Source organism: Diadema antillarum, unplaced genomic scaffold, assembly GCF_040938485.1.
Source record: "Diadema antillarum isolate AM-2024a unplaced genomic scaffold, OU_Dant_1.0 seq00000684_RagTag, whole genome shotgun sequence".
NCBI lineage: Eukaryota > Metazoa > Echinodermata > Echinoidea > Diadematoida > Diadematidae > Diadema > Diadema antillarum.
The window spans coordinates 683,373-702,302 of NW_027271589.1; the positions used below are offsets into that span (position 1 = coordinate 683,373).

An 18,930-nucleotide genomic window follows, 5' to 3' on the forward strand; every position below is an offset into this window, starting at 1 on the left:
TGTAAAAAAGAATTTTGGTGCATTTGTAGGTTGTCATATTTGATGCTATGTGGATGTGAAAAGGCAATGACTCATTCGCAACAATTAGCTCCTCATACTTCCTCATGGTAGCCCTAGTATACATTTAAACGATTTCAGAGGGAAAAATGTTTAATATGTAAAATTGCTTACTAGGACAATTTGTGCTTTATTTCTGTGGTAGCATATCAACTCAAACCGATGAGTGACTGGTTGTAAGGATCAAAGAAATGTGACAGTTCGTCTCATCTTCTGTTTTCCATGAAGTAACAAAATTCTCACTCCTACCGAAATAATCAACCCGAACTCCGTTCCCTGGATATTCTTCATTCTTCAATCCACAAGTAACATGTAGTTTAGAAAAGAGCAAATACTTGAGGTACTTAATTTCACTCCCTCATTTTCTTTGCAACAGCACAAAAACATATCTCCAGTCATAGTAAGTGCAGAAGTTATGATACATTTGGTCACTGTCACGGATGAACAAACTTTGCCGATGATCGCTATACACAGAACCGTGCTGCTCCAGTAATTAACCGAGAAGACCATCCCTAGAATTTTCTACTGTGGCTGCCTGATAACAGTCTTGTCTTGACAGTGATATTGCCTTTTTCTGATCATAATACCAAACAGGCTCTAACAATTGTACCTACATGTTATCTCCTCTATGCCTGGGTATGATAAGAATGAATTCCTTGCTGCTAGGTTGGGCAAGCCTTCGGCAAACCATGGGCAACTTTGGGGTTGTTTCTCCTGTCCTTTGTGCAAAAAGAAATTTGGCATATGATTTGAGCGCAGTAAAAAAAAAAAAATGTCTCAATTTGCGGCACTTGGGATTTCACAATGGCATTAGGGTGTCTTTTTTTTTCCCTTGACAGTGAAGAGGAAGAGGACCAACCTTTAAAACATGAGACTTTGAAACCCACTCTGAAACTGATTCTTGAATACTTGTTTACATGTATTCACATCGGTGGCAGCTGCAGTCTAAACCTCAGCGTACCCACAAAAAAAATAGAGGGGGGGGGGGGATGAACAAAAAATCATAAAACAAATAAACCAATGAAAGATAGCCTCTTGTTGTTTCACTTTCAAAATCAAAAAAAAAAAAATGTAAACATCATTAGTTTTGCATCCCAGATATATAAACCATTTTGAGTACGTGACTCTTGAGTTAAAAAAAGAAGAAGTAAAGGTTGTTCTGGGAGTCCACCCCACACCAATTTCCTAGAACATTGTTCTCTTATTCAAAGCAATGAAACTATTTTTTTTTTTTTACTAAGGACTGTAAGCTTACACCCCAGCTGTTTTCTGTTAAAAATATGAAATCCTTTTCTCTCCATTTTTTTTTACCTTTTAAAATTTTTCACAGTATCTTGGCATACATCAACACCATTTTCTGTTCAAAATAAGTGATACCCTTTTCTTTCTATTTGTTTATTTTTGTTGTTGTTTTTGTTCATTTTTTGTTTATTTATTTATTTTTATCTTTTTTTTAGCAGGCATATCTAGGCTTGCATCCAGCTGTTTTCTGATCAAATTAAATGAAACTCTGCTATGGAAGTAAACCACACTCCTTGCAAACCATCCCAAGCTTGTATCCTAGCATGTGCATTTCCCATCCAATGAAAACCACCCTTCTTAAACACGTGTAGGCTTGCATACCAGCTGTTTTCTTTTCAGGAGTAAATGAGATCCCACTTTGCAAGCAGCCTGAAGGCCCGTTTACACTGAGCACGGTAACGGCAACGGTAAGGTTTTTTGCTATGGTGCCCAAAAAGGAACCATGTCTGTTTCAGTGAAAATATTGCTTCCCCGCTAACAATTTTGTTACAAAATTAATCTTCAACTGGTGATTTTGTTGCTTTTGATTTTAACATAGAAATAACATTGTGGGTGATTTTGTACCAAATAACTGATTTTTTTTTTTTTTTTTTTTTAACAGAACCAGACATGATTCCTTTTGGCGCACCAAAGTAAAAAACCGGACCGTTGCCGTTAACCTGCTCGGTGTAAATAGGCCTTTAGACTTGCACATCCCAGCTTGTTTTCTGGTTGCATCACCACGGATGGAACACCCCGAGTGAAAGTGTTGTAAGAGGGGGGCTTGGGATGGGGATGGGAAAGAGATGGAGAGACACCTACCGGAATTGGACGCATTGCGGGTACCGGCGCTGGTGCAGTAGGCTTCGATGACCTTCAGTATCCGGTTGTCCTCTTCAAGTACTTGGCTGTCCAGCTTCTGGATGATGGCCGAGTCGACGCCTTTGTCATTCTTACTCTTGTCTGCTCATCCGCAACGATGCACGTAACATCGAGGGGGGGGGGGGAGGGGGGAGGGGGGAGGGGGAGGGGGAAGGGAAGAAGGAGGGGAAGGGGGGAGAAGTAAGGAGGGAATGAGAAGGAATATGGAAAACATAATTTATTGCTGGGGTAAGTATTGCCTTGGATTTTTCATTCAGTTGAACAAAAAACCAACAAATTTGATGATTTTCAATACTGTTAACCCAGTCTTTAATAACGTCATTACTAGATCTGGCAGATTTTCCTCTTGATATCCTGATCTAATTTGCCTTTAATATCAATACCATTGAGGGCAGAATTTCAGAAAAGATACATGCAATGCCTTTAATATCAATACCATTGAAGGCAGAATTTCAGAAAAGATACATGCAATCAAACACAGAGTGAGAGCAGAAATTGCATTTCTTTGGAAGATACGAGAGCAGCTTTTAACATCCGATTCATGCAAGAACAAACTAACGAACAGATTGATATAGCTGTCTTGGTTACCAGATTGTACATCAAGTCACTGGTACTTTCAAATAGTGGTTCTGAGGTTAGCTTGTTTGTCTTCAGTGAGTATCAATATTTACAGACCTGTCCGATGAAAATACGCTGGACATCTATAACTATCTTTTCTCCATCATGAGGATTGACTCTTGGTCAAATAAATGAATGCAAGAAGGACAAATACACTTTTACAAAGACTCCTCGACTTAAGAAGTCTACATGTGAATAACATGTGGTGTGGAAGTAGATGCCTAGTCCTGACACAAATACCTATAGGTGGGACTGACCTTTCTTCTTGCTCGTTTGCAGCATGCGTCGCTTGCCCTTGGGACTCTTGCCGCTCCCCTCCTTGCGCGCCCAAATGGTCACGGGGTTGACGGGTGGGGCCGGCCGGAGGCAGGTGATGACGTTGCCGTGTCGCATCACCATGGGAACGGGCGAGCTGAGGTCCCGCGCCCCTTGCAGGATGGGGCTACTACTGGTGATGTGGTTAGTGTCTGGTTGGGCTGCTTTGCCCGTTGCCTGGTTACGAAGGGGCAGATGGGAGCAAGGTGAGAAAGGAATTGCAGTTTTTAAAAAAAAGGAAAAATCATATGAGATAAATACCTTTAAATGAATAAGAGAGGTATCCTCACATTAAATATTTTGCTCTGACATGTTTAATCTTATCGACACACTATAACTGAAAGTAAGGCTGCATAATTGTAGTTTCTTCATTTCCTTATTTGTATATCCCTTGAAGCTGGTCAATGAGAAAATGTTATAACAAACATTCGAAACTGAAAGTTTCAAACTGACAAAAGATAGTCATGCTCATATTTCTCAATTAATGGGTGCTCATCAAGGCCAAGAAAGAATAGAAATATGAAAGTACATCAGGATTAATCAATAAATTCATTATGAAGGCAAAATGAGAGATGCTCAACGTACACCACACTTTGGCTCAAACACTCTGTACATAGTGCATGTCTGCCTTAGAGAGATGAAGAGACCGGGGTGGGGTTAAGAAATTTGGTGCCGGGCACCTGCAAGCAGTTTTCTGACTTTAAGAATGAGGGGTAAAGAGTTCTGGAGTTAGGGTGTTGCACGTGCAAAAGTTGGAATACAGTTCTAACATCATTTTATCTCCTTTCTTTATAATTTTTTTTTTTTTCTGGGGTGTCTCTCTGCAGACTAGGGCGGCTTGCCACGAACATTCCCCCCTTTTCCTGTTTGGCATTACATTGTGTGACTCACAGCAAAGCTGGGAGTACGTGACCTGATATTGAATCTTTCAAAAAAAAGAGGAAAAAGACTCAAGAAATCGGCTGCAGGTTGAGTAGAGAGGACGTGCATGGATTGACTTGTGGATTGACTTTTTGGAGTGTGGTGTCATCTTTGGACCGTTTGTAAGACTACGTTTTGGATGGCTTGTCATTAACTTTGGTCAATTTGCATAGAGAGTGGATCAACAGGAGGCATGACCTGGACTTCCTCCTAGCTTCCCTATACAATGGCAGATGATACAATGCATAGAAAATATATGTAGGCAGATAGATAGATAGACAGATAGATAGATAAATAGATGAATAAATAGACAGACAGACAGATAGATACATGTAGATAGAAAGAAAAGCTCTAATGATTCACACAAAATCTAGGAGGTCAAAATAATATATGAATAAAATGAGAGAGAAGCAATTTGAGAGATATTTAGGCATTGCATTTATAGATAATAACATTCCCCACATCAGGGAGGTCCTTATATTCCATTTTAAGGACACAAAGATATAGATGATTATTCAGAAGCCTACTGAAGGATCGGGCAGATTTGGCAGCTCCAAGACAGATTGATAAATGGATGAATGGATGGAGAAATGGAAAGATGGATGGATGAATAAATGGACTAAGAAACAGAAAGACACTTGCATGAACTCTGAAGAGAAAAAGATAGGAAAATATGTCTATGCCACAACTCGTTAGTCTGAAAGTTAAGCAGTAATGTGCGTAGACAGAGAAAATGGCTGGATGACGAACAGCAATATAACACTATACAGAACAGAAGTCAAGTTTTCCAGGGATTGACATGAAGTCTCGTCTTTTGTATCCTCTTGTATTTGTCTTTGTTTTATTTCACTACCTGATTTTCACCTTACTATAACAACGGACCTCCGGCCAAACACAAACATATAATTTAATGCATTTGAAGACATACATTGTAATACACCAAGTGTGTGTCATGGTAAACAAATCCTCACCTGCGGAGCTGGGATGGGCGGTGGGGAGGAGCACTGGGCCGGGGATGGGATGGGCGTCGGCATCTTCTGGGCCGCCCGCGAGGGCGCCATCTCGATGGCGTCAAAGAGCTGCTCCCTGTCCTTCACCGACTGACAGAGGACCTTCGTCTTCTCCAAGCCGGGGGCACTGACCTCAAATGCTCCCTGCTCCTTCTCCGTATCTGGCAACCGGCTCAATTTCACCGATGTGACAGGATGCTTTCCCTACAGAGAGACAGTGAAAGAGAGAAAGAGAGTAAGAAGATTTAATAAATCAAAAACAGTACATGCCACACACACTTGTAAGCATAAAACTTCCCCACCAGGTATGAAACTAAAAAGAAGAAAAAAAATGTATCTTTTGCAACAAAAAGCAATGATGACTTGAAGGAAGAAAAGAGTTGCAGTTACTATATTATTGACAAAAACCATGATTATTATAATAACCTTGTGTGTAAAAAAAAAAAGAAAGACGTGAGGTGATGAAAAAAGTTGCTTCTTCTAACAAATATGTGCGGTTGCTACAAACATCACTCTTCACTGAAAACATATGAAACATTAAAATTCGATAACTTTCTTCTTGGTCCAACTTTTGATGAAACTTCTACCAGCCTAGACATCTTACCAGGAAGATGAAGCCGTTCATCCCCGACGTGGGTGAGAGGATGACCAGGTATTGGTGGAAGACGAGGAAGAAGCGCTCACTCTTGGTCCCCTCCACCATCACCGTGCCCTGAATCATCTCGTGAACCTCCCCCAGTACTTGAATCTCCTGCTGGTAAAATAAGGACACTTATATGAACATCTCTCTCTCTCTATCTATCTATACAGTATGTCCCCAAAAAAATTACAATCAGATTTTCGCATTGATAACACCCGATATGATCAATTCTTTTAAATGCTACTTCAGGGTCTTAAGATATAACATTTTAGCTCTATTTTGCAGAAAACCCCATTCGATTTGGTTAAGCGGTCACAGAGAAATGTGGATTGTTGTAAAGCATGTCATGAGGCTGATTCTTCCAAGTTTAGCACTTTGATGATCTTGTGTGTGAATAATAGACAGAACTTGGAGGGAAGAGATTCCCGACATCCTCTACAAAATCCTGTATTTCTCTTTGACCACTCAAGCAAATCAAACAGTGTTTTCTGTAAGATGTGGGCAAGGAGTTATAGTTTCATACCCTGAATTTGAATTTAGATTGATGCAATATTTTTAAAGATATCATTGCGAAGGGCCCCGTTGTAATTTTTTTTTGTAGCAGGAGTAGGGTCTTCCTCCCAAAATGTTCTCCTTTTTTGTCATTAACATCAAGATCATGGCAAAAATGCACAACATGCAAGAGCAGGGTTGGATCTATTGTTGTACATGCAAGCATTTTTTTTTTTTAATCTTCATTTGTGATGAACCCAACAATGAGTGTTATGGCTCAGAATATTACAAAACTGTACTACTCTCATTTTTCAAACTTAAAGCTCAGTCTGAAATGAGCTTGGTATCATGATGTGCATGATATTCATGACTACCCTCTTGTGAAATGTTTCTCTTTTCTTGAATACCCTTGTCAACTTGACTTGACATGACTTTGTTTTTTATTATATGTTTTTGAATATATTCTTTGATTATAACATTCCCCTACCCACTTCTATTGACCCTTTTTAGGGGGAGAAGGTGGTTGCAATACACTCTTATGATTTTTCAGATGATCAACTGCAACCATTTTAACGTGATAATGAAAACCAAATGGATGGTACGGGCCATCAAATTGTTGTTCTCGTATCAGGGACTTCAATGAAAATACTACTCGTAACTACTGTGTGGCAGAAGAAACTGTTTACTCAGCAAAATAAGTTTGGTAATCCCCAGAAAATATTGTGATAATGGCAGGAGAATTTTTTAAAAGTTGTTGTGCCCCTGGAGGTATCTTTTTTAATCAATTTCAACAATGTTGCTCAACTCAGTGAGCAAAGTTCTTTGTCATTTAATATTGAGCCAAGGCAAAGATGTAAGCAAATTCTTTGCATATATGAAGACACAAAGTCTGAAATTCCTCTCAACATGTGAACATTTAAAATCAATGTAAACATGTTGTGTTGTCACTATGTGATGGTATCAAGTGTATGTAAACACTGCAGGTGTACAACAAAAAGACTGACAAGTTTTTTGCTCATAAGAGTGTTCAAAGCTCAAGAAGCACTGATATGATATATATCAGGGGTATGTGTGAAAAACAAATTTCACAGATTGTAGGATCTTGCTAGTGAAGCCTCAATGCTCCAGAAGACCAAGCCTTAGCCTGTTACCTGCAGGAGCCTGTCAAATCTTGTGCAAACTATATGGCGACTTGAAGAATCTCGAAAGGAGGGGGTTAAACATGAAGAAATAAACATGAAAACTTTTGCGCACGCTGAAGAGCCCTGTCACAGATGCACTGTGGGATTCCTCAGTGCCATTGTTTGCTTCCGGTTGTCTCGCGCGTGTCACAGTTCCCATACGAGTCAATGGAGTTATTTGTCTACTTTTCCGTTGTTACTCCTTTTTTTTCTTGGCTATAATTCAGCTCAAAAGAGTTGAAAGTTTCTAAATTTTACTGATTTGCGGTCACTAGAGTCATGGTTCACTACTGCTAGGCTTCAATGTGCTGGTCACATGATGGAAAGTGAAGAAATCTTCAACAAAAAATACCCCTGGATAAGGACAGAGCGTGGTCTGAGTGCATGTGCAGCCAAAACCAGGGCAAGTTTGTCCCCTGAGCTATCCCATAATGCATCTAAAACGCTGCTCTGCGCACGGCACCTAGCTATTGGCGATACCAAGAATTTGGGGGGAACAGACTTTGTCAACAACCTGTTTTTTTTAATGTCAGAGGATTTTCTACTTCACAAAATCTTGTTCAAGTTCAGTTGTCAGACACTCTCTCCCTCTCTCTCGTTCTCTTTTTTGACAGTCCTGCATCTTGTTTCCCCACAAACGAGAATGTCACTGCGGAATGGGATTATTGACTACGTGGCATCACGGTTCTTTGTCCGCGTCTCATCCATTGTCTTTTCGCTCTCGGGGGAGAAGAGGGAGGAGAGGGAGGAGGAGGAGGATGGTGGGGGGGGGGGGGAGGACAAACTGATTGAGGAGCCTTGAGTCATGCTCACCTCGCCTTCCCAGCCCTGGATCGGTCCTGTCATGATGTCTAGCTCGATCTCCTTCCTCTTTCTCATCATTTGGCAATGTGTCTGTAGGAGAGGGGAAAGGAGTGAGGGAGATACAGTGAGAATAAAGTGACAAATAATCATATATCATATAAATATATAATGTATAATGCATAATATAAAATATATGGAATATAGAATATATATATAGATATTTTTCAACTCTTACACTATTCTGAAAAGGAGGAACATTGAGAGGAATAATGATGTCAAAGCTATGCACCAATTTCTCCTTCCTTTCTCATATCTCACAATATATACATTATGCATTAAAGAGATAGCAAGAGAGAAAAGGGGAGGAGGGGGAAAGAAAGGAAGGAGAGAAAGACAGACAGACAGACAGACAGAGAGCTGAGAAACAATAAAATGGTGTGGAGAAAACAGAAATTTCATCACGAAACAAATCTCAATGTTTGGTAAAATACAATGACAGATAATTAGACATGCGCACATCTTTGCACAAATTGGTCAAAAAGGGGCCTATATGAATCAACAAATATATTCATATATAAATGCAAATTCACAACCATATACACATTGGAAGCAAAGATAAAAGGGATGAAAAAAAAGAGATGCAAGGAATAAAGAAAAAGAAAAAGATGGAAAAGAGACAAGGAGATAATAGTTTAAAATAAGAGTATGTGGTTTGATAAAAGGGACTAACAAAAAAACTGAAAGAAATAAAAAACAGGAGGTGGAGAAGAAGATGATATTTTAAAATGATGGTATGGGGTGAAAAATATATGGGGGGGGGGGAGAAAGAGCAAATTGTGAAGGGAAATAGAGAAGAACATGAAAAATGCAGAGAAAAGAGAGAAAAGAGAGTGAGAGAGGAAGGTCAGACAAATATTGATGACAGGAAGCGAAGAGACAGGATGGAACTGAATGCCAGATGCCATCATGCAACCGCACAAGTGCATGGCCAACGGCGCTTGCCAAGTCTGTATTCTCAGAAATACAGGGAAGGTAGAACAGTCTGCTCAATGTCACGTGATAACCAGACAGAAAGTCAAAACAATATATGAATGTTCACGCCCTTTCTGCATCGTCATATCATACAGCTGCATGAAATATTGCACCCAATATTTCAAATGTGCTTTCGTATCGATGCACAACTTTCTTTCTTCCTCCTGAAATCGTGTCATGTCCTTCTAGCATTTCTTCTTCTCTATCTCTGTTTTTGAATTGGTGACATGAAGTACCAATTGACCGTGATCAATTAGCCCATTGTAATCTGAGTCAACATCATTCCTAGCAGCGGAGTGCTAAACTATCAAATATGAAGGAGATAAAATACCATCTTATGAAACCACATAAATTACACCAGATCACCAAGAGTGAATTATATACGCCACAAACACAGTTTGGTGACCTCCCCAGCTGAAACATAGCCAGCTACGAGTTCCAAATTATATAAAATGAAATAAAAGAAAAACCACACACACATGACAAAATGATGAAGAATTTAAACAGAAACTGAAGGTGATCCCTGATTTCACATCGATCACCTAGGAAGACCGAAAAATGTAGATTATGTAACACAGACAAAGACAAAACCAAAACAAAGTAAACAAAAGGTTAGAAAAATAGTTGGGACAAGGGAACAAACAATGGAATATGGAATAAGGCATACGGTGTGTGGACCAGTACCGTATGTAAAGAGAGTCTGGCCAACTCAGTTTTCAGCTTATGCGTTTTGAAGCCTGTGATTGGTCAAAACTCGTCCTGTGATCTTTGTGGAGCCATGTCGTTACTAAACTGCACTCACATGCAGAGCCCATTCACTTAACTACCCTTTATTTTGTTTGCTTACATTATGATGTCTGAGTGTAAACGCTAACCCTCTAATGGGTAATACCTTGAGCAACAACATGGTGTCAAATTTAGCAGTTGTAAAGACTCTCTTTAGATACAGCACTGCTGTGGACAAGAGAAACATGCTTTAACATTTATACACACAAACATGACTACATACGTACATTGTACATATTAACAGATATATGTACATAGTCTGTGCACACATACACAAATAAGAACACACATACTGATATACATGCATACACGCACACACACATTCATCCGTACGATCATGCACAAATACATTAAATGTGAACATACATACTGACATACATGCATACAAAACAAGGACACACACACACACACACAAACACACATTTATACTTATGTTCATGAACACATACAAGGAAAATGCACGCACATAGCATTCTGTGCAGCACTTACAGCAATTTCTTTGTAGACGGAGATGGCCGTTGACATGTCAATCTTGTCTGGATGGCCGGCCTGAAACCAGAGAAAAAAAAAGACAGAAACATACTAAAGAGTATTAAGATGAAGAGAGAGAGGGAGAGCAGTATGCTGGAAACGCCATATACTACGTGAGTTGAATTTTTGCGAATCAAACTTTTTTAAACAATTTTAAAAGTGGTTAAATTCACGATCGTAAGGTACAATAATGAACATAGAAATGTATGCATGCTCTTTGCATTCATGTCTGGATCTGACTTTATATTTTATTTGCATTGTTTAAATCTGGGAATAGCACGTGACTCGCGGAATTTGCTAAAATAAAAACCTCACCTCGCAACATATACAGTACGTGCACATTTGCAACACTTAATCTGCCCACTTGGGGCAGTAGCATATAGGTGCATTCACACTGACTGTGAAATACCTTGATGTTTTGCGGAGTATTTTGTAATGACGCAAATACACAACGAAATACGTCCTGAAATACTGTGGCATTTAGGGTGGTAATACAAACTTTGCAAGAAACAGGCATGCGATATTTGAATGTGAATTGAGTCATGAAATACCATCGATCGTAAAGAGGTGTATATTTCACATGATCTGACACACTTCGTGTCGTTTCTTGTTGGAGATATGAAAGAACCTACCACTGCATCTATCAAAGTAAGATTTCCCAAATGAGAACAGTGCCAATAAATTATTGTGGTATTTAATACCAATACAATTTTTCCTTTTTTTTTCTTTGTGGGGAGGGGGGGGGGTGGGGAGGCCCTTACAGAGAGGGAAACCCGACATCCTGGCTTACCGGTAGATGCCTTTCCAGCTCCTTCAGGACCGCTGTGTACTTTTCAAGCTTGCGGAAGGGGCTGCTGAGACCCGTGGTGAGGAACATGATGCCCGGCGTGGGGGCACCTTTGCCCTCCATGTACCTGCTCAGCTCATCACTGGTAGGAGGAAGGGGTTAGGGTGGGGGGTGGTAGAGTGAAAAACCAATTTGAAAGCACATGTGCAAAGCACTGATACTAGCTCTACTACAATTACTCTACATGAATTAATCTTCTTGGGACCACCATTTTAAAGTGTCACTGCTTTTGTATACCATAATCTCATTGCGACCGGGTTTAAGCACTGCCACAATCCAATCACTTGTTTCTGAAGTGGATTTTTATGCGCAAATGTGCATATAAAAGTTAGCTGAACTCCTCATCAGTGAATAAACATATCTGTTGCTGCCTAAAATGCAATGTACATATAACCAGTATTATAAAATGGGTTCAAGAATGTAGCCAATAGGAAGCGCTGAAATGAGTCACGTGTGCTTTGGTTACTCAGTCCCATTGCACTGCGTGTTAAATCCTATTGCCGATCGTCTGTGCGCGCGGCGGCTCCTTTGAATTGCATGCATACGCGCTGTCAATCCTGTAAACAACTTCTAGTTCGGACTGCCGGCCGGCCGGCCTTGATCCCTTGTGCATAACATGTGTGGCGTACATATCAAACGTACAGTGTACAGTAGACCAAGCGTTGTGGGACCGGACACGTACATGGAGTCACTTTGAAGGGCAAATCCAACGATTTAGCAGGTTAATTCTCACGCCGTTTTCAGAGTATGTTGTCTAGTAGGCCTATATGAGGAGTCTATATCAAGTCTTTAAGGTAAAGGGTGCATATTCTATGTAAAATAAGTAAGTTTTCATGCGGGAACTTAAGTGTCCGGAAACCCAACCCCCATAATACTTATATGTGCGGGATTTCCGAGTGCAACGTGCGTAAATGTTTGGGACGAACATCTTCGGACGTCTTGACCCACAAAGGTACGTGAAAAATGCTGAAAAATGCTGTTAGTTTTCGAATTTTCGACCCATTTTATCAAACAAATGATGCAAAGGATTATTTTGTGGCGTTAGTGGAGGCGTATAGCTCACTCTCGGGTATTTACAATGTAGTGCAACATGCACATGCACTCGGCTTCGCCTCGTGCATGTTTCACAATTGTAAATACCCTCGAGTGCACTATACGCCTCCACTAACGCACTCTATCCTGTGCATCATTTGTATATCAGCAGCACATTCACAAAACTTTCTACCTTTTTCCATCTGAAAAATTTTTCCATCTGAAAAGTGATGTTTATCATCTGTAATTATCACTTGATAGATTGCTAGATATATATAGACAAATGGTTACAGATATATTTCCTACTGGAATAAGGATATGATCACAAAATAAACAAGAAATTTATCAAGTGTGGAATGAAAGGCTGTAAAATTGAAACTACTGTGGTTTTTAATCGCAAATTAGTATCCAGCATATTGCCATTAATGGATCTATTAATTGTTTTGGGGGGAGAGTGGGGCTATCATTAGCTAAAACTGTATTACAAAGAACATTTAATGTGGAGAAACTGTCTGTGTAGTGGTCACTTCAGTTGGTCCACTCGAGTGGTCATTACAGACCCGACAGGCTTGGACTACGAATGGAATGGAAACAATGTTTCGGGCAGCCCTACCTGTGTTCTGTTAATACTGCCACGGCTTTCGGATGGTTGGCGCAGTACGTGGAGTAGAGCGACCGATACTGAGTTGAGACTTTCATGAAGCACGACCCTATCCGTCTGTGCTTCCCTTCCAATCTGTGGGGGGCAAAGCAGAAGAGAAATCCAAGCAAGTGAACACCAGAGCCCTTTTAATTCATAAAAGATTTTAACATAGTTGAGTCTTGCAAGAATAGTAACTTCCCATAGCAGCAGCCAATCAGGAAGCTGGATTCTTGTCGTCACCATGACATTTACCATGACTCTTTATGAAACAGGGCCCAGGTATCCAGGCATCATAAGGTGAACAGCCACACACTTGTTACAGGCAGGCCCGCTCCACAGACGAATTGAATGCAACATCAGGGCCCTGTTTCACTATTTAAACATGGGACATATATCAAGCCATACAGTGAACCTGGACACATTCAGATCAGATCTAGATGGGAAGGATACATACAATGTATACATTCGAGATGTAGTCTAGAATATGGCAAGGTGGGCACAAGATACATGTATTGTTCCCAAATGTCCTGGTGAAGCAGTTCCAAACTTCTGAGGACTGACTGATCCAAACAGCGTCCATAAGAACAGTTCCAATTGAACTAAAACTGATTGATTTTAGAGCTTTAATAGTGAAACAGGCTCCTGATATCCAAATACCCTGGCGTATCACTGGTACAAAGCAAGAAGTAAAATGCTTGATTTCATATTTGTACATGTGCACCAGTTGGTGACTTTAGTAATGATGTGCCTTACAGTCATCTAAGAAGCTCCTGAAAGCAACACACAGGCCTTCCTCGAGGGGGAAAAATGGGAGAAACTGTCAGTGAGCTGAAACTCAGCTTAATGCTCTGTATGCCAACATGACATCTTCTTCGGCAACCCAGTAGACGTCAAAATATACCTTGTACCAACAGCAAACACCTCATCGTATCTTTACCTCTGCCTGAAACTTGCAACAGCCCGCTTTTTGGAACGCGACAGTGAGCGCAGCATGATCAGATATTCACAGCAAAGCACTAGTAGGTCCAAGCAAAAAGTCTGAGTTCACTCAAATGCTGCTCCGTTAATCACAAGAATAAAATGCCACATCTCTTATCGCTGTCAGAAGACGATTCCTCCAAAAATGCTGTAATCATGCGATTCCACTGCAACAGCTCTACAAGAACCACAAGACAAGCTGCTCGCCGATGCAAACCCATAAATATTTTGTAACTAAACGCGAGCTAAGCGAGTGAGGTGGCTCCCAAAATCCTTCCCATGCACGCATCGGAACATCCACGAGGCCGATCCGGGATTCCGAGCTCGCGAAAATCTCCCAGCGCAAAAAAGCATCCCTTCCTTGCGGTGGTTCTCCTCATTCTGCCGCTGCCCCGCGGAGAACTCGAGGGACCTCGGACTTGCACAGAGCTGAGCTCTGCACACGAACAGCACATAGAGGACTAGGCCAAACATAGCTGACATCCAGAAGAAGATCAAAACTTTAAAAATCCCTCATCAGGGTGAGAGCAAATTATCCGTCGACGACCCTGGCAGGACAACTCCAATCCATGTTTGGGTGATATCGAATTTCGCAAGATATCAATCCTCGCCATGTAACGAATTGCACCCTTCTCGGGTTCAAACTTGCCGAAGATACCCCCCTAAAACCTCGCCGACTCCTCAGTTCTTTCACAGTATGTCTGAAATCCGAGTGGCCAGGCTCAAGAAAAAGTGGACAATGTAAAATGAGCTGATCCATTTGTTAATCAAATGAGTGTCATTACCTAAGCTATTCCAGAAGACCTATCACATATCTCCTATCTTAAAGGTAGCATTAAATGTTTTACAGCATCCTGTGTAGGAAGCTACATACATAACTCCTTTATGTCTTCAGGCTGTAATTCATCTAATAGCTACACCATAGTTACCCTCAGTCAAAGAAACAAAGTGATATAAATAAAGAAATGGCACGCCCTCTAATATCATTTTTATTTGGCTGAACAAATCAAAGCATTTTACAAATAAAAAGTAAATGGCCTGGTAGCTAGCAGCTCTCAGAATGGCTTATCATTACTTCAAATACTGAAAGTCTGGAAAGTGTCAACTGAAGTAAAGGATGATGACGCTCGAAATTGGGTCGAATCAAACATTTGTAGCATTTTTCACTGCTCTTTGACTATGATAATTTTTGATAATGCATATTGCCTCCCCCTTGTTTTTCTGTTGTCTTTTTTTCTTTCTCTCTGCTTGTCATTTTACAATGGGGAGAGAGTTTGAGGCAGGGAGGATAAAATCAAGAAGAACTTCATTGGAGATTATGCAATTAGAAAATGGGATAATGCTGAATTGACATGATGAAGCTCTGTTTAACAGTGTCATAACTGAGTGATGTCAAAAGCCTCTTTTGTTTTAATTGTATCTGGATGACAACTCAAGCGCTCAATAGGAAGTACATCTGAAACTTGCTCTCTTCTTCTTAACAGGCCACGAGAAATTGCGATCACACTTTGGGCAAATGCTATTTGAAGCCAAGTAGTCTACCATCTACACACCAAAGTTAGTTAAAGTTGGAAGGGTGACAAGGTAGTGTGCGTAACAATACCTTTAAACTTTTGTTCACATGATATCATGATCCTCTCTTTGGAAAGGTTGCCTGGTTTGTTCCTAATTAACTGATCACTCGAAAATTATCCCGCCAATGCCGTAATGACGTGCAATCCAAATTGGATTGCAATCCGAAATAGCCCTGGCTCCAGGCACCAAGAGCAGCGAGCCTTGTATCACAATCAGGGTTTGATTTCACCCTGTTGGGCGTATCCCAAATTTCTGTCCTATCACCCTAAACCGCGAGAATTAGGGCTTGAAGATCTCTTAATCTATTCGAGTGGAATGCGCATCCGAGCTAGCTGGCACGAAAAACCTTGAGGTACAACATTAACCCGACAATGCATTTGAGTGGAATCTATGTACAGTATTAAAGGTAAAAATCATGGGACGCCCTCTCTTAACGATTAAGCTGTCTGAGGTTGCTCCTGCAGCTCACCTAAAGATGGCTATAATAGCATCAGGGCAGAGAAACCGATATGGCTTGATGACCAAATGTATTTCTAGGAACTTTCTGTAATTATCATCAGAATACTTTCTTTTTAAAGAAATTCTAGTTTTCTTTATAAATAGCGCCAGTGCGCTCAGAAACACCCGTATAAAGCGCCATATAAATGCAATTGTTGTTGTTGTTGTTGCCATTGTTGTTGTTATCATTATTATTATTATTATCATCATCATTGTTGTTATTGTTATTATTATCATCATAATTAAAGTAGAACATCTTATCCACTCACTTGAAAGTATTTGTACGATGAATCCAGTAAAGTTTATGATGCATTATGACCATTAACTGAAATGCATTATGTATTCACCGAGACTTGGGCATATCATATACTTTTCTAATTCACTTTTCCTATCCCTTTCTCAAACGAACACAATGATGGCCTGAATGATAATACAAGAACTGGCCACAAAATTTCAGTTTGCAGCCAGTGAATGTGATGGTATACTCACTGCCCCGCTTCTTCTATTGACTTGATAAGGCTCTGTTGGAAGCTGAGGATGTCCTCCAAGTTGCAGCACAGCGTTGACCAGTCTGGTATCGGGAGTCTAGGGGAGAGAAATATATAATAGAGTGAGAGATATAGGGCAGAGTGAGAGACAGACAGAAAAAAGAGAAATATATAGGTGTCAAGAGAGATATTGTAGATAGATAGATAGATAGATAGATAGATAGATAGATAGATAGATAGATAGACAAAAAGAGAGAAAGAGAGAGAGAGAGAGAGCAGAGATAGGTAAAAAGATAGATAAGAAAATGGACAGATATGATATAGGAGGGAGAGAGAGAAACACAAGATCGAAAGAGACAACAAGAATGAGAAAGAAAGAAGAAAGAGGACAAATTAAGAAAGAGATGAGATAGAGAATCACTTATGAAAGACAAATACAGGCAAAAATTGTACAAATCATGGTAAAAACATCCAACACATGATGTACCTTGTCATAAAAATCTGAACGGATACAAAAGAAGCGTAATAATTTCAAGGTGAAGGTCTACGTGAAAAGTCTGAAACAGCATCTTTTTACAATTATTATTATTTATGTTTATAAATGCAAAACTGTATGAAAAAATTATGTAATTGAGATTAGTTTATCATGGGAGTGTTCTGGCAATAGTGCAATGGCTTAACTCTGATAATGTTTTAAGGCCTATTCACATGTGAAAAGTAAGGATGGTTTGAAAGCATGATTGCATGATTGCTCCCGGTACAAACACTCTACTGGAATAGCACGGGGATAGAACAATGCCAGAATGCATCGTAGAAAAAATAGACCCCTTCAACAGCCTGGACGGTTTGGTCCAACGACGCTGCATGTTCTGGCACTGCCTATACCCCTTGTTCAGATGCAAGCCAGTTTATACCAAAACTCAATAAAGAAACGACGTATAAAGAATCATCGTATACAATATGTAGCCGACAGACCGTTCAGACGCTCATCTTGACCGTTCTGGAAAATGTCGTATAGATGCGCAGTTTTCCAATGCGCATGTTGTTATGATAATGACATAGCCAGTTTCATGCGCTCTCACATTAAGCCAGTTATACAGTTCTATGGTCGCCATACGTTCAGACGCATAATGGACATGATGGAATGCTGATTCATTATCGAGTTCTACTTCGAAACAATGCTCTGACCGTCGTTTCGCTATATGTCGTTTCGTTAGTCAGCGTTCAGACGTATAAATTCATTGTATAGCTATACCGTTTTGGTATAGCTATACTGTTAGTATAATTTTTTTGCGTCTGAACACCCTGACAGATAGATATGTGTTCACCACAGAAGTAATCTCAAACCAGCAAATTGAAGACTGTTTTACACTAAGAAGTCAAGCAATATGTCTCTCCAGAGCCAAAGTTATTCGGTAGCAACAAAATTGGCCAAATAAGAAGAGAAAGTTAAGTAGTTGGGACTGGTTCACTGGATGGGTCTGTGGTCGAGCTGCTGACGGTATCCCTCACCTACAACTGCCCAGGACAGTGACCAAAAGCCAAGGGGGTCAAGCAAAGTTTGTAGACATCTTAACAACTCACTAGGGATGAGCATCACAGTGTTCGAAGCTATAAAATCATGCCTTTATGTGCAATATGTCAACGATGTGGGGGATAAATCAATACCAAATGATCCAATCAGATATTAGTCATGATGAGTGGCTCCTTGGTATATAAAAATAGGAAGGGAAGGGAGGAAAAATCCCAGATTGACTCATTCTTTGAACCCCGTCTTTATGATTACCTTGAATGCGTATTTTGTAACATTAAAACTGCGATGAGTAACTTTGAAAAGCAGTATATTTTTTAATCACATACAATATAAACATTTCCCTCTTTCCCCATACAAATATCTCTCTCTCTCTCAATCTCTTGTCTCAAAACAATTAAACAAATATAACAAGACTTCACAGGCAATATATAAATAACAAATGAACCAATCAATGAACACAACCTCCAAAAAACTTTCAACATCATCAGCGATTTGTTTAGGATTGCTATTCACCAATTATAAGATGATATACATTAATTCTATTGCCAGCTATAAAAAAAACCAAAGAGTTGTGAAGCAGAGCTTTAGAGACCTAATGTCTGTTGGGTACTATTTGTTTTATTGAATTTATAGTACACAGGGCCCCACAGCTAACACTACCCCCTATTTCTCATCATTACTGAGTCATCACTCACAACTGACTTAAACTGAGACTGCACCCTAGGGGGAAATTCAAGTTCCACAAATCCAGTGAGATTTCAGGCAACGTATTAGGTGAAAATTTG

At 40.0% G+C, this 18,930-nt stretch overlaps 1 protein-coding gene across 2 annotated transcripts in view; it reads right to left on the reverse strand.

Annotated features, from left to right (window-relative positions):
* Positions 1-18,930, reverse strand: part of LOC139737171 (rho guanine nucleotide exchange factor 7-like) — a 79,183-nt gene that overhangs the window by 13,848 nt on the left and 46,405 nt on the right. The window contains exons 6-14 of one of the 2 annotated variants that reach the window (XM_071647850.1): positions 16,613-16,708; positions 13,043-13,165; positions 11,341-11,479; positions 10,509-10,568; positions 8,211-8,291; positions 5,689-5,835; positions 5,046-5,288; positions 3,096-3,330; positions 2,161-2,301 (exon numbers count right to left, since the gene is read on the reverse strand). In XM_071647850.1, the coding sequence (XP_071503951.1) occupies positions 2,161-2,301; positions 3,096-3,330; positions 5,046-5,288; positions 5,689-5,835; positions 8,211-8,291; positions 10,509-10,568; positions 11,341-11,479; positions 13,043-13,165; positions 16,613-16,708 (1,265 nt within the window). Of the gene's footprint in view, positions 1-2,160; positions 2,302-3,095; positions 3,331-5,045; positions 5,289-5,688; positions 5,839-8,210; positions 8,292-10,508; positions 10,569-11,340; positions 11,480-13,042; positions 13,166-16,612; positions 16,709-18,930 lie in introns of both variants that reach the window. The other variant, XM_071647849.1, reaches the window with a different exon arrangement.